General features: G+C 40.6%; 2 protein-coding genes across 2 annotated transcripts; one reads left to right on the top strand and one right to left on the bottom strand.

Annotated features, from left to right (window-relative positions):
- Positions 1–9,990: 9,990 nt before the first annotated feature.
- LOC126758430 (nuclear pore complex protein Nup58) lies at positions 9,991–11,777 on the top strand. The gene is made up of 2 exons (XM_050472693.1): positions 9,991–10,853; positions 10,907–11,777. The coding sequence occupies exons 1-2, from the start codon at positions 10,134–10,136 to the stop codon at positions 11,642–11,644; spliced, it is 1,458 nt and encodes a 485-aa protein (XP_050328650.1). The 5' UTR covers positions 9,991–10,133; the 3' UTR covers positions 11,645–11,777.
- A 96-nt stretch (positions 11,778–11,873) lies between these two features.
- LOC126758439 (developmentally-regulated GTP-binding protein 2) lies at positions 11,874–13,673 on the bottom strand. Its single transcript, XM_050472703.1, has 4 exons — positions 13,478–13,673; positions 12,980–13,287; positions 12,359–12,916; positions 11,874–12,294 (listed from the first exon to the last, which is right to left on the bottom strand). The coding sequence occupies exons 1-4, from the start codon at positions 13,539–13,541 to the stop codon at positions 12,133–12,135; spliced, it is 1,092 nt and encodes a 363-aa protein (XP_050328660.1). The 5' UTR covers positions 13,542–13,673; the 3' UTR covers positions 11,874–12,132.
- Between the last annotated feature and the right edge of the window lie 3 nt (positions 13,674–13,676).

Below are 13,676 nucleotides of genomic sequence, written 5' to 3' on the forward strand. Positions count from 1 at the left end.
ATTGAACCGATTCAACCCATTATCAAGAAAAAATACTCTCTGCATTTCACCCATAAATCTCACACATTGACCGATATTTTTGGAGACCACATCTTCAGGCTATCGAACCGTTCGATGCCAAACGAGGTTTCATACAAAGCGACTCCCTTTCATGCGACTACTTCAATCTACTCTTGGAGAAAATAATTCGAGCTGCAGAACTAAATAGAGCAGATACAATCTTCTGTAAGAGTGTAAAGCTGCTGGATATCTGCTGCGTCGATGATATTGATATTAATGACCTCAACATCCGCGCCATTAATTTTGTTTTCTCCAGAATGTATAAGGAAGCGAACAAATGGGTCTGGTAGTGAACGAGGGCAAAACGAAACATCTCCTTTCATCATACAAATAGTCGTCACACTCGCGACCAGGCTCCCACGTCACTGTTGACAGTTATAACTTCAAAGTCGTAGCTAATTTTGTCATCTTGGAACCGGTCTTACCAGCAACAACCTCGAAATCCAACGCAGAATACCTCTTGCCAACAGGTAATACTTCGGACTGAGCAGGCAATTGAGAAGTAAAGTCCTCTCTAGACGAACAAAAATCAAACTCATTATTCCTGTCCTGCTATACGGTGCAGAGGCATGTACGATGACAACATCTGATGAGTCGACGGTTCGATTTTTCGAGAGAAAAGTTCTACAGAAGATTTATGGTCCTTTGCGGCAAATAACGCATTCGATGGAACGATGAGCTGTATGAGATATACAACGTCATTGACATAGTTCAGCGAATTAAGTAACAGCGGCTGCGTTGGCTAGGTCATGTCGTTCGAATGGACGAAAACACTCCAGCTCTGAAAGTGTTCGACGCAGTATCCGCCGGGGGAAGCAGAGGAAGACCTCTACTCTGATAGAAAGACCAGGTCGAGAAGGCCTTGACTTCGCTTGGAATCTCTAATTGCGGAAACGACTGGCGCGCTTTGTTAACTCGGTTATAACCGCGTAAGCGGAGTCTAATGCTTATTTATAGTACGTTATAGATATTCGTTTAATGGCGTTTTGTGGGCGTGGCAGTGGTCCGATAACGCCCATTTACCAACTCGTTTTTTGCAAAGGAACACGTGTGACAAATCTCATTACTTTTACATTACATTATCTCAATGCTAGTTCAAGTTACAGCTTGCACAGACAGACGGACGAAGGTACAGACAGACAGACAACCGGATTTCAACACGTTTCCATCATCCTGACCACTTATGTATATATGTATGTATATACAACCCTATATCTATCTCCATTCGTTTTAGCTGATACAAACAACCATTAGATGAACTAAACTATTATACTCTGTAGCAACATGTTGCAAGAGTATAAAAAATATTAATATTTTAGTTCTGCTAAAAAAGTAGTATTATGACTTATTTTTTACACACTACCTTCACTTAATAAAACTGTTCAAATTTTAGTCAACTCCAAAACACTGTGCCACGTTGCATCCGCCACGCTGTTATCACAAACAAAACTTTGCGCAGTAGCAGCATATTTAGAACGCGTCAGGGCGCTACAGCAGCGGCTGGCTTGCTACCAACATACAACGAATACAAAGTCCCCGAGGCAGAGCGCCGAAAAGAACAAGCACAACCAGCAGCGGCCGTTGCTGGATGTACTCAACATTTGACAGCAACCAATACCAACATCTGTCATTGTTCGACACTTTAACCGGCGGCTAAAAAGTTCGCAGCAGCAAGTGCCAAAATTGCTCGTAGTTTATCACTCATGGTCATACGGTGCTGCCAGCCAACCAATGAAGTTCATGCTTGTTGTTGCTTTATTGACGCCCCACTGCCACGGCTCGAGTGTGATTAATTGCAAAACCAGCATCAGCAGTTAAGCAGCGGAAAAATCCTCATTGTATTCCCAATGCAGAAAGGCAACTACAGCCCCAGGACACACACCTATCGGCTACACAGAGACACAGATGATGGGCGGTAACGCCAAGATGACACGGTCGGCACGGCGCTTTGGGGACAATTACATTGTTTATGCTCACATTTTTACTTGAAGGTATACATTTGCTTGTTGTTATTATTATTATTATTTACTTATTTACACAACACATCGTTAGCGCTTGCGGGCATTGGCTCCAACAGCGGTAGTAGCATTATTTGCACTCATCACTTTTTATTTACACTACGAAACACCGAATGCTGGTGCGCAACCAGCCGTCTTGCAGCAGCTGGCCATTGTCCTTAAACTCACGCCATCGGCCAAAAAAACAAAACAAAATCAACACTTAAGTCAACAGCGCATTGCCACTTATGTTTTTACGGCATCACTTTATGTTTTACGCTACAGTTTCTGTCTTCCCTGCAACCCTCACAACTGTCACAGCGCTTGCCGCACTCTATCAGCTGCATGTATCGGTTTTTGACTTTGATTGCATGTTTAAAGGTTTGCGTCTGACACTTGCTGTCATTAATTCTGCACACACTTTGTCATGTCTTTTTTACGAACTTCGCACACATATCCACACGCGCACACAAACTGGCCGCATGAGTTTTGTTTCAGGTTCTCAGCGATTTTTTTTTTTTTTTTTAATTTTTTGTCGCCGTTTGTTTCAGTTTGTCAGCGATTTTTTTATTTTTTCTGTTTTTTTTTTTTTTTTTAATTTTTTGTCGCCGGTTCAATTACTTGTACACAAACTACTCTTTCCAATAACGGCGCCTTCCCTACTGCTGCCGGTGATTTGTCGTCGCCTTCCGTTTCCGCTGAATCAAATCTGTCAAATTGCCACATTGCGTTAATCGTAAAGCTTACGAACACGCGTGACTTGCCGCTTGCTTTATCGCCGTTTAATTCACAATTAAATTAGTCAAGTTTCGACTTTTTCCACAAAATTTAATGAATTTCTTATGCAAATTTAGCTTGAAAGACGCAGTGCCGACCATATCGATTCGCGTGCCACTTTTGGACTTTTGGTATTATGCCTTCTCCGGCCGCCTCCTGTCAACTCAATTCATCAACTTTGCCAAACATGCAAATTGTGCCGTCTATTTGTTTTTGTAGTTTTTATTGCTGTCGCACAACATGCTTATGGCTTCTTCTAAGGCTTTGATTTATTATTGTGGCTCTGTTCATATTTATGCTTCATTCATTATTGTCGAGCAACATTTCACAAGTTGTGCGTCTTCTACGCTGTTACAGCTCGTGTCCACTAGCACTGCATGCTACGAGTATTTAGGTATTATTTATTTTGTGTTGAGAATACACTGATTGTCTTGTTAGGAAAGTTTTTGCCCAATTGCCTTGTAATTGCTGTTCTATTAACGGTTTTATCGCGTCAATCAGTGACACACGAAACAGAAATTAAGTGTACCGCCCACTCAGTCACTCGTTAACTGACGTCCATTAGTGCTCCTTCATTCCGCAGTTTACCGTTTGCCATTAGTTAACACCTAAAATGAACAAATGGTGTCAGCGATGTGAACATACAGCCTGTCCCTGCCAAATGTCAACCTCACCTTCACATGGTATCCCCTGTTTAATAGGAAGGAGGCTCTGACGACCGATTAAAAGCGGTGTAATCTTACCTCCTCCGCAGAGGAAACTCCAGGAGTCAGACACGCAGCCCATTATCCAGGCTTGGATGCAGAAAGTTAATCGCCTACTGATCTTAAGTCAAATAGATTGCAAAACCCAAAATAATCAGCAAAACTAATAGTGCCGATAAATTAATGCGAACCCTCAGCATTGAAAAAGAATCACGAATAAGAACATGGAATATTCCCTCACTACTAGAGCCAACAGCCACCAACTTCTCGTACTCGGCCTCTGTGAAAACAGATGAGCTAACTCGGGCGAAATCACAACAAGAACTGGTCAATAATTTCTTTTTTCTGGTAACCATTCCAATCAAAAAAGAAACTTTGGCATATCTCCAAATCAGCTGTAGCGCCCCTTATAGAATGGAAAGCGCACTCTCATAGAATCGTCTCGGTTAGTTGTGTACAAGAGCAAGCAATAGGACAATAGTCCAATGTTATGCACCCACGAATATTACAGTTTTTGCAGATAAGGATGCATTTTACAGTAGTCTTTCGAACTTCGTAAGCTTCAAGACGACTGCAAAAGAACAACATTAGACTGGAATCCTCAAAGCAACGAGCCGCAGACAAGGGAGATCAGCCAATATGTAGAGGCGACAGAGTCGCAGAAAACAAGTGATTCCTGCAGACAAATCAAGTATCTAGCAGTAAATAAATTGAAATAAAATTTGTTTATTTGGACACTGTGTTCCACCTAGGAACATTGAGAAAATATATATACTATATATGTACATATATCGAGCAATAAAAATGAGCGTGTCTCGTTCGGTGTCTTAAAGCAAAAATAAATGCGTTGAATTCGACACTTCTCGACTTACCTAAGAGCTCGGAGTTGTTGCGATTCCAAAGTATTCTATACATGCAGTATTTAAGATTTTTTCCGCATGCGCACAATAGACCTAAGGTCGCGGCGCATTCCTCGTTTATCTTACGTTAGCTTAAGAGGTCGATCATTTCAGGGATCTCACTTGGACAGCATAAAACAGCAGCCCATTGTGTTACCTTAAAACTCCTGTATAAGACAAAGCACTTTGAGCCTATCCGCCTCACCCTCCTCCATACAACTTTGACAACTTGCGTCCGTCAGCCGATTGTGCCTAAAAATGCCGAATTTTCTCAAATTTTTTGAAAAATTTAAACGATTAAACGTTTGTCAAAATGTATTATACTAATATATTGACTTATTGCTACTAGTCTACGCTACCGATCTTCATTGGATGTTTCTGGTCCATCCAATAAAAGGAAAAATTAATCGAATTTTTCGCTCTTAGGAAAAAAAGACGGCTGCTGGGCCAAAAGTTTAAAGTTTTAGAAGGCGGACACTACTCTACTGCAGGGAAATTTTTTCCACTGTTCCACTAATTGTACAAAGTGTTTAGAACCTTAAATTGTATTCTTAAAAGTTCTAGATTTTCTGAAAATCTTGAAGAAATCGATAAAATTCCAATTTCACTAACAAATCATTCCTCTTCGTGGATTAATGCAATTCCTTGAGTTAATCCGATCGTTTAAAGGAAACAGTCGCCCAGAAGCAGTCAGCCTTTCTTCAGGACAACAGTAGCAGAACAAAGCTTCGTCAGAAGCTCCGACAGCTTGAATTATTTGCTGCTAAAAAATTCGCTTCAAGAGAAGCTTGAGAAATACTACCGTTCCAGTACTCTGCCAATGGAGTTGAGGGTTTCTATGAGACATGCAGGACAAACAGTTATCGAATGAACCCTGCATATTTGAATTCGGATAAGCTATATAAAACCTTCAATTGAATGCAAATAAATGGACCTACATAATGACAATGACTTGATATCAAAGTAAGGCAAATCAGTGAATTGAAGCCATTTCCATATTCCCATTTACATGGCAAACCAATAAGTTTATATGGTCCAGCAAGAAACGGATAAGCTGGCAATGTGTGCAATGGAAAAATGTTTAACCACAAAATTGCACAATCGACCAATCAACTAAGTCTACACCATTTCTACTTGAATTAGCTGAATCAACGCACATTTTTACAGTTATTTGGCATATGATGTACCAATTTTCGCAGCGATAAGCAACGCCGACTTCATTTAGCTATCGAATTGCCATTTCGCATTTAATTAACTTTCATATGGCAATCATTATCGTGGCATTTTACGCACTGTACGCCTATAGTGTAGGTTTAAGGATGCGCGCGTGGTCCGTGGAAGCCTTAGTTCCAATTGCCATGACCAGTTAATGAAACGCGCATAAAATCCTAACGGTTATTGTGTTCAACGAAACGTTAAACGAAAATAAGCACTAAAACCGATGACTGAGCATGAAACAATAGATCGGATAACGATGCATTGTCGTTGGTGGTGGCGCATGGTTAATGAGCAATAGCCATATTTGCGCTGTGATAGTCAAGCGTTAAAGAGCAGAGTTTTATCGTTAAAAGTAGAATATGGCAATTTAACTATGGGAACGGAAGCACATATCATAATTAACACTTTAAGGAGGATACAATAGCCAGCAGCCCATACAGTCATAAAAGGAAATGTTATTACATCATTGGCTTAATCACTTATTTAATATGTTACAGGGTCGGCAGTGGCGAAAGCACACGTTTTCGGGTTTGAAACCCTCCCCTTAGAAACCGGGGAAGGCAAAATTCGACATTATTTTCACTTATTACTCTATCAGATTTAAAAAGCACATATCTTTTAAGCAATTCATGCATAGCTGAATCAGTTCATTTAACTATTTCCTCGTATTATTTCATCTCTAGAAGAGAATATTAAAAAAAGAATAGTATTAATCCATATTTTCACCAACATCTGCTGTTACAGAATCCAAATAACAGTTATTTTTCAAACCCTGCCTTTTCGAAATCCTCGATCCACTCCTGTGAGCCGTATTTCTCGAACAAAAGAAGCAGAGCTCGAAACGCTAGCAGACAGGAAAATTTATCAAGGTGCAACAAATACTGTAATACAAGTACCAGAACAGTTTCCTCCAATTAGAAATCAGCGCCGGATCGAATATTAGGTGAACTAATAGAAATATACTCATCCGAGGCTTGTTGTTCCTTTTCATTGAGGTGTTTTTTTTACGTGGCGGGTCCCAAACCCAGCGCACAACCCTGCGGAGGGGCTGTTTCGCCTTAAAACGGATATTCTTAGGCTACCCAGAGGATACTTGGTCAAAGACCGGAAGTCGTGAGCTGCTTGATTCATATGTAAAATAATCGTTTCTGGCTCCACACTCATAAAATTCCTGATTTTTGCAGACAAAAAACTGGTCCAAGTGGTTTTTGATGTCCTGATATGAGGTGAAGGTTCTGCCATACAAAAAATTTAACAGAGCCCGGAACAAGTAATGGTCCGAAGGTGCTAAATCTAGAAAATCTGGTGGGTGTGGTAGCACTGCAAAAACTATTGGTCAGTCTTCAAACTTTATGAGGTATTACAATATTCTGGTGGAACACTACACCTTGTCTATTGATCGATTCTGGCCTCTTCTGTTTGAGTGCATTACTCAGTTTGTCCAGCCGATCACAATACACTTCAAAATTAATCGAGATATGTGCAAGCAAAACTCAAAATAAACGATACCTTCGAAAGCCCACCAAACAGATAACATAAACTTCGGAGTGATTTCAGTTGGTTCATGCTTTTTAGACCATGATCTTTTGCAACATTCTTGTAATATTCCACTTACCGCCGCCAGTAACAATGTTCTTCAAAAATGGATCATTTCTTTGACGTTTGATAAGCAAATCACAGTCGTTAATGCGACGAAGCAAATTTTGTTCTGTAAGAACATGCTAGTCAGCAACCAACTTACGGCTGAACTCCAGAATTTGTTGGAAATTGACGAGGTTGCTATATGCGCCTTTCATCTAAGATGCTTTTGATAATGCGTCCCAAGCAAGCGTCATCAAGGCACTGGAGAAAAGGAATGTGGCGGCTCCAGTATGCAGATGGATAGAGGCTATACTCTTGGTACTACGGGGGCCGCCCACAGGATGGATGCCTACAATATAGCCTAATAGTAAATCAGCTCCTTGAGTTGCTCATAAACAATGGTATTCGGTGCCAGGGGTACGTCGAAGCATACCATGTTGCTCATGGCAGCAGGCGATTTTGGCAGAGGGAAAATAATGTTATCTCAACAAATGAAAGCCTTAGAGAAAGATACACCTTCTTCCAAGAGACGGCGTTACGAAGAGGGTAAACTTCACAAAGAAGTTTAGAGTTATTCTCGGCAGTAAGACAGAGTGGAGTAATTTCACGCTCGACCTACTACTGAAGGTCCAAACTATCCAGTGGTACGCTGACGGCTCGAAAACACCGGGAGGCATTAGAACAAACATTACGGAACCGAATACCAAACTACCCATACCAATGGGATGTTTTCTGAGCATCTTTAAAGCAGAAGTCTTTGCTATAAGTCAGTGTGCGGAAATCAATCTTCATCACAACTGGCGTATCGTTATACTCAGCGGTAGACAAGCGGCACTAAAAACGATCTCAGATTATGAAGTCAAATCGCTATTAGTGGAGGCTGAACCGCCTATCAGTTTGTAACCGTGTACACCTGATCTGGGTGACTGGCTATAAAGGGGTAGCCGGCATTGAGCTGGCCGACGAACTAGCCCGCTCTGCGGGTGGGTACAACCTAGCAAGGTTTAAAGATATGATCAACATGCCCCGAGACAAATTCTATCTCTTCGTCGCGCTCCATGCTGGGCACTGCAGACTCAAGAAACACTTGTCCAACATGGGCATAGTCTCTTGCGCAAACTGGCGATTTTGTGACATTGAACAGGAAACTCCAGAGTACTTGACTCAAGGCCCTTGGATCCACCACCTCAATCGCGTCTAGCAAGCTCCTGGAATTATTCAGTTGCTGGACTTTTGTGACCATATGTGATAAAGGAGAGGGCACATAAGACCATAGGTCGCAGTGCAAAACCTCAGTTATTTTCTATCAGATAGATGAATAAATTATAAAAACACATAGCATACATAATCTTACAGCTCGATTGTTGTGTACTCAGCTATCCAGCACCACCCTTTGCGCGGCGCTGAGATATATTATACCTCACGAAAGTGTTCATTTGTTTAAATTGTGCACTGTTCTGCGCTCTACTTCGCAACCAGCCACATTTATCGTTCCCTTCAATGCTTAATTTGACGATAATAAGTGCTCCAATGATGTGTCTCTACCCTACCCGGAAGCGAGAAACCATTTCGACATTCTTAACCCCAGCAGCGCATATCAAAATTTCTTGCAGCCTTTTGGGCGTTTAGCAAAGCGCGAAATTCACAAATAATATTACAATATAATAATCTTTGTTATATCTTAATGGGGCGTTTTTCGCGCTCAAATGCTCACGCATAATGGCGTGCCATGCATATTCTTGTCAAATTGCTGGCTGTAAACGTGGAAACTGTGCTCAAGCGTCTTAAAATCGCCGAGTATTTTCGACAACAAATGTTCGTGGTTAAGCTGTCGGTTGCTGCTGCGGGTTTCTTTTGTTAACTGACGCGAAGTTTTTCGCACAAGGAGTTGAACGCTTTTCAAATATGATGAAAGGTTGCGTTTGCCGCATCTTCACCGCCCGTGTTATCAATCGTCTTTTGAAATTATAAAGTCAGCCTACTGAAAGTGAAAACGCAGTTCCTCTTCCGTTTAATGACATCATACGGATGCACAATTGTTCGTAAGAACACGGACAAATCGTCACCAAAACTTTCTCCTCTCTCGACTTCAGCACGCGCTTCAACATACTTACATACAAGTTCATATGTTCGCATGCAAAGGCGATAAGAAATATTGTTATGTGTGTGTGATATTAATGCCCATGGTGAACTTGGTAGGTTGAGTATCAATAAGCGCGCGTTTAAATTCCTCCGAAGAAGAAAAGAAATTCAACAATGAAGCGAATAAACAGTGGTTACTTATACATACTACATGCACATATTCATATGTATATATTTACATACATATATGTATGTATATATAGATTTCAGAAGTATTCGGCAGGTCCAATGAAGTGTAAATACTTGATAAAGTATTTGATAAAAATTATAGAAAAACGTATAGGACATAGGAATAAGTTTTCCGATAATAATCCGAATTTTTGAGGTATTTGTACTTTGAAAAGCGACCACTTTTGGAAAGCTGTCAAGTTAAAGGAGAATTTTTGACTAGTCCCTCGATCATTACCTGTATTCATATATAATAATAATTTCTTTTATTTTTGGTTTTTTCTTAAACATATATAGTACATATATGTATGTATATGTAATTATATCTAAATAGATCCTGAAAAAACTAAACCAATAAATAACCACTACTGGGACTTTCAGTTATTGTGAATCACATTTATTCACAATAGGTATTACTCACTGACAATTTTTGTGTAAACAGCTGGCAACTGCATCGAATTAGCTCAAATGCTCGCGCTAAAAATTTAAAGAGAATTTCATAAAATTATTAAATTGTATAGTGTTTGAAAAAAAAATCATATAATTAAATTTATAGTGTAAATTCAATAAACAAAACCACAGTCAATATGTCTGGATTTTCCTTTGGAAACCCTTCACAACAACAGGCGGCTGGTTTTAGCTTCGGCGCACCAGCAGCGCCGGCGGCAACTAGCACGCCAGCATTTGGAGCTGCACCAGCGCCTGCATTTGGTGCGAGTGCTGCAACAGGTACAACCGCATTTGGCGCTACAGGATTTGGAGCAACAACTACAGCACAAGCGCCTGCATTTGGAGCGACTGCGAATCCAACGGCAACCGTTGCACCGTTCGGCGCAAGTGCCACAACAGCAGCACCTGCTTTTGGAGCTGCACCTACTGCGTCTGTAGCGCCTACCTTCGGGGCAGCAGCGCCAGCGTTCGGTGCAACGGCCGTCAGCAGCGCAGCACCGTCTTTTAACTTTGGTGGTTTGGGTGGAACAGCTACAACAGCTGCAACAAGTGCTGCAACCGCATTTAGTTTTGGTGGACTTGGTGGTACGGCTGCCACGAGTACGGCGACTACAACAGCCCCTGCACTCGGTTTCAGTGGGTTGGGAGGTGGTTTGTCATTTGCTAAACCCGCCGGTACTACAACATCGGCTAGTTTAAATTTCGGCACAACAACTACGTCAGTGGCAACGGGCGGAATGTGGAAGCCAACTGCCACCTCAACCACAGCAACAGCTACACCGTTTGTTGGTCTGGGTGGTGTTGATGTCAGTTCAACGCAACCTAAAGCGGGCGATCTCAAACAAGATAGTGTCAAGGTAAATATTAGATCAAAATATCAAATCAACTCTTAATGATTTTGTTTTATTAGATAAAAGAAACTATTGTGCCCGATGAGATTGCGAAAACTGTCGACGCTCTTAAAACTCATATAAAAGGACAAAAAACACTTTCCTCAGATATTGGACGTACATCTACTTCGAAATTGTCCAATGTGTCCAACGAAATAAACAATATTCAATGGGCGCTTCAGGAGATTTCTAATTCAGTAGACACAAATTACAAACAAATAAAGCTGCTTCGCAAAGAAACTTCAAAAACCATACAGGCTGTGGAAATGGCGCAACGCACACAGGATACGCCCGCTGGCCTACAATTTGAAAATACGGCACCATTTCAGTTTTTCCTTAGCTTAGTGGCCAAGTACGAGCAGGATTTGATCAATTTCCGGCAGCAAATTGCCCTGACTGAGCATCACATGCGCTCAATAACTAATCCGCAGACAGTGTCACCCGATGATCTAAAGCGTGGTTTCCGACAAATAAACGAGAGCTTCATATCGCTCGCCGGCCGTTTGCATGAATTACACCAGAAAGTTGAAACACAGAAAGAACAATTTCTCAACTTGCGAAAATATCGCCTGCGCGATACTACAAATGTATTCGCAAAGATCGATAACCCTGAAAGCAAGGTCGACACAACAAATATTACCTGCGGACCAACACCATTTTCCAATATTTCTGCAATGAGTGCATTTGGAAAGAGTTTTAACAATGCATCCGCTGCGGCGGGTAGAAGTGGAACCACGGCAACGGCTGGTGCCAAATGATGGAGCAATTGAGAATTAGATTGTTAAAATAAAATTTTCACTGGTTTTAAAAAGTTGGAATATAGCCGTTATCACTTAATATTTGTAAATGGTTTTGAATAAAAGAAAATACATTTTGAAAATTGTGAAATAATTTGTCCATGCTCTTACAACTTCTTTGTAGTATTTGTTTCGTCTAGCACTTTTGTGTATGTACATACGTATGTATGTATGTATTAAAAAATTTAAATTGTTTTTAAGCAATGGCATAGCAGACATAATTTATATTTAGCAAGCAATATTGTTCGTTATTCGTTGCAAGTATCTCAACACTTCGGAAAGGCATATAAAAATTATTGTTTTTCTCTCAGATTTTATGAACATGCTTATATTGTTTATAATTAATAATAAGGGTAATTAAAGAATTTTTTGGAAGGCCTATAATTATCCACTGCAAAATCAACGTTCAACACAATTTCAACGCATATTATAATCTATATCAGCGTTTATCATTTTTTAACAACTTGTATAACATCCTCGTCAGCCATAATATGTGATATGCCTACACGCTGTGGCGAGTACTTTGTGGAAGTACCCCAAACAAGTCCATATTTAAATTGAGCCGCCAGTGTACGATGTATAGCATGGCATACATGTTCAACTGTGACACCCTGAAAGTATAAACAATATCATTACCATAAATCAGTACACACTATAATCGATCACTAAACAAACCTTTCTTAAAATCAAACCATCATCAAAATCTGGTGGTGCACCCGGTTTCTTTGTGTACACTCTTATCAGCTGCAACGCATCCCACAAGGCCTCTAACAGATAGTCCAAATTTAATTTCATGTTGCAACTGACCACTATCGAATTCGGTTCTCGCGCTAAACGATCGACCTCCTCGATTGAAATCTGATCGATTTTGTTGTACACGTACAAGCAAGGCAAATATACACGGTTTGCCGTCACTACATCGATGAATTCATCCTCGGTACAATCCTCGCGGAAAAGTACCTCTGCATTGAAAATTTTGAATGAATGCAAAATAGTTTGCACCATTTTCTCATTACAACGCGATAGTGAACATGTGGAATTAAAGCTAAGGCCACCACCCTTTTTCTGCTTGAAGTAAATGTTTGGTTTGCGTTTGTTAAGTCTTATACCCACTGATTCCAATTCACGTTCGAGCAAATCACGATGTACATTCGGTTTGGTAGCGTCCAACATCATGATGACCAAATCGGCTGTGCGCGCTACAGCAATAACTTGACGACCGCGACCTTTGCCCTAAATTATGAAGAAAGAAAAATAATGCAATACACACATAACGATTATGTCTGTAATATTTACCTGAGCGGCACCTTCTATAATTCCAGGCAAATCTAGTAATTGTATATTAGCACCTTTATATTCAATGACACCGGGGATACAAGTGAGTGTGGTAAACTCATAATTGGCCGCCTCAGATTCAGTCTTGGTCAGAGTAGACAACAAAGTAGATTTACCAACTGAGGGGAAACCAATCAACGCGACACGCGCGTCACCACTTTTCAAGACATCAAAACCATCGCCCTTTTCACCTTTCTTCGATGGTTCCAATAATTGCGAGCGATATTTGGCAAGCTTCGCTTTCAAAAGACCCAAATGATATTCGGTTGCTAGAAAAAGCAAAATAATTTTAAGATTAGCTGACTGAAGAATTTTGTTTAAATTATTTTATTTGTTTTGGGTTAAGTGTTAACCTACAAGCAGGTCTGCGTCAACACAAAAAAAGGCAAAAACAACTTGCCAGCGCTGCACGGACTTGTGTAGTGCGGCCACACCACACATTTCTTCTAACCAACTTACCTTTATTCTTTTGAGTACGAGCAATTTCCTTCTCTATTTCAGAGATCTTCTCCAAGATACCCATCTCTGCCGGCTATATTTATGAACAATGTTAGTAATTACTAGCAGGACATTTATCAGTTTTTTGTGATATTAACTTTTCACTAAACGCCTGCTTTACAAATTACTTACTACTGCCGCAGTCGACGTCGCTGATGTC

This window comes from Bactrocera neohumeralis, chromosome 2 (genome assembly GCF_024586455.1).
Source record: "Bactrocera neohumeralis isolate Rockhampton chromosome 2, APGP_CSIRO_Bneo_wtdbg2-racon-allhic-juicebox.fasta_v2, whole genome shotgun sequence".
Taxonomy (NCBI): domain Eukaryota; kingdom Metazoa; phylum Arthropoda; class Insecta; order Diptera; family Tephritidae; genus Bactrocera; species Bactrocera neohumeralis.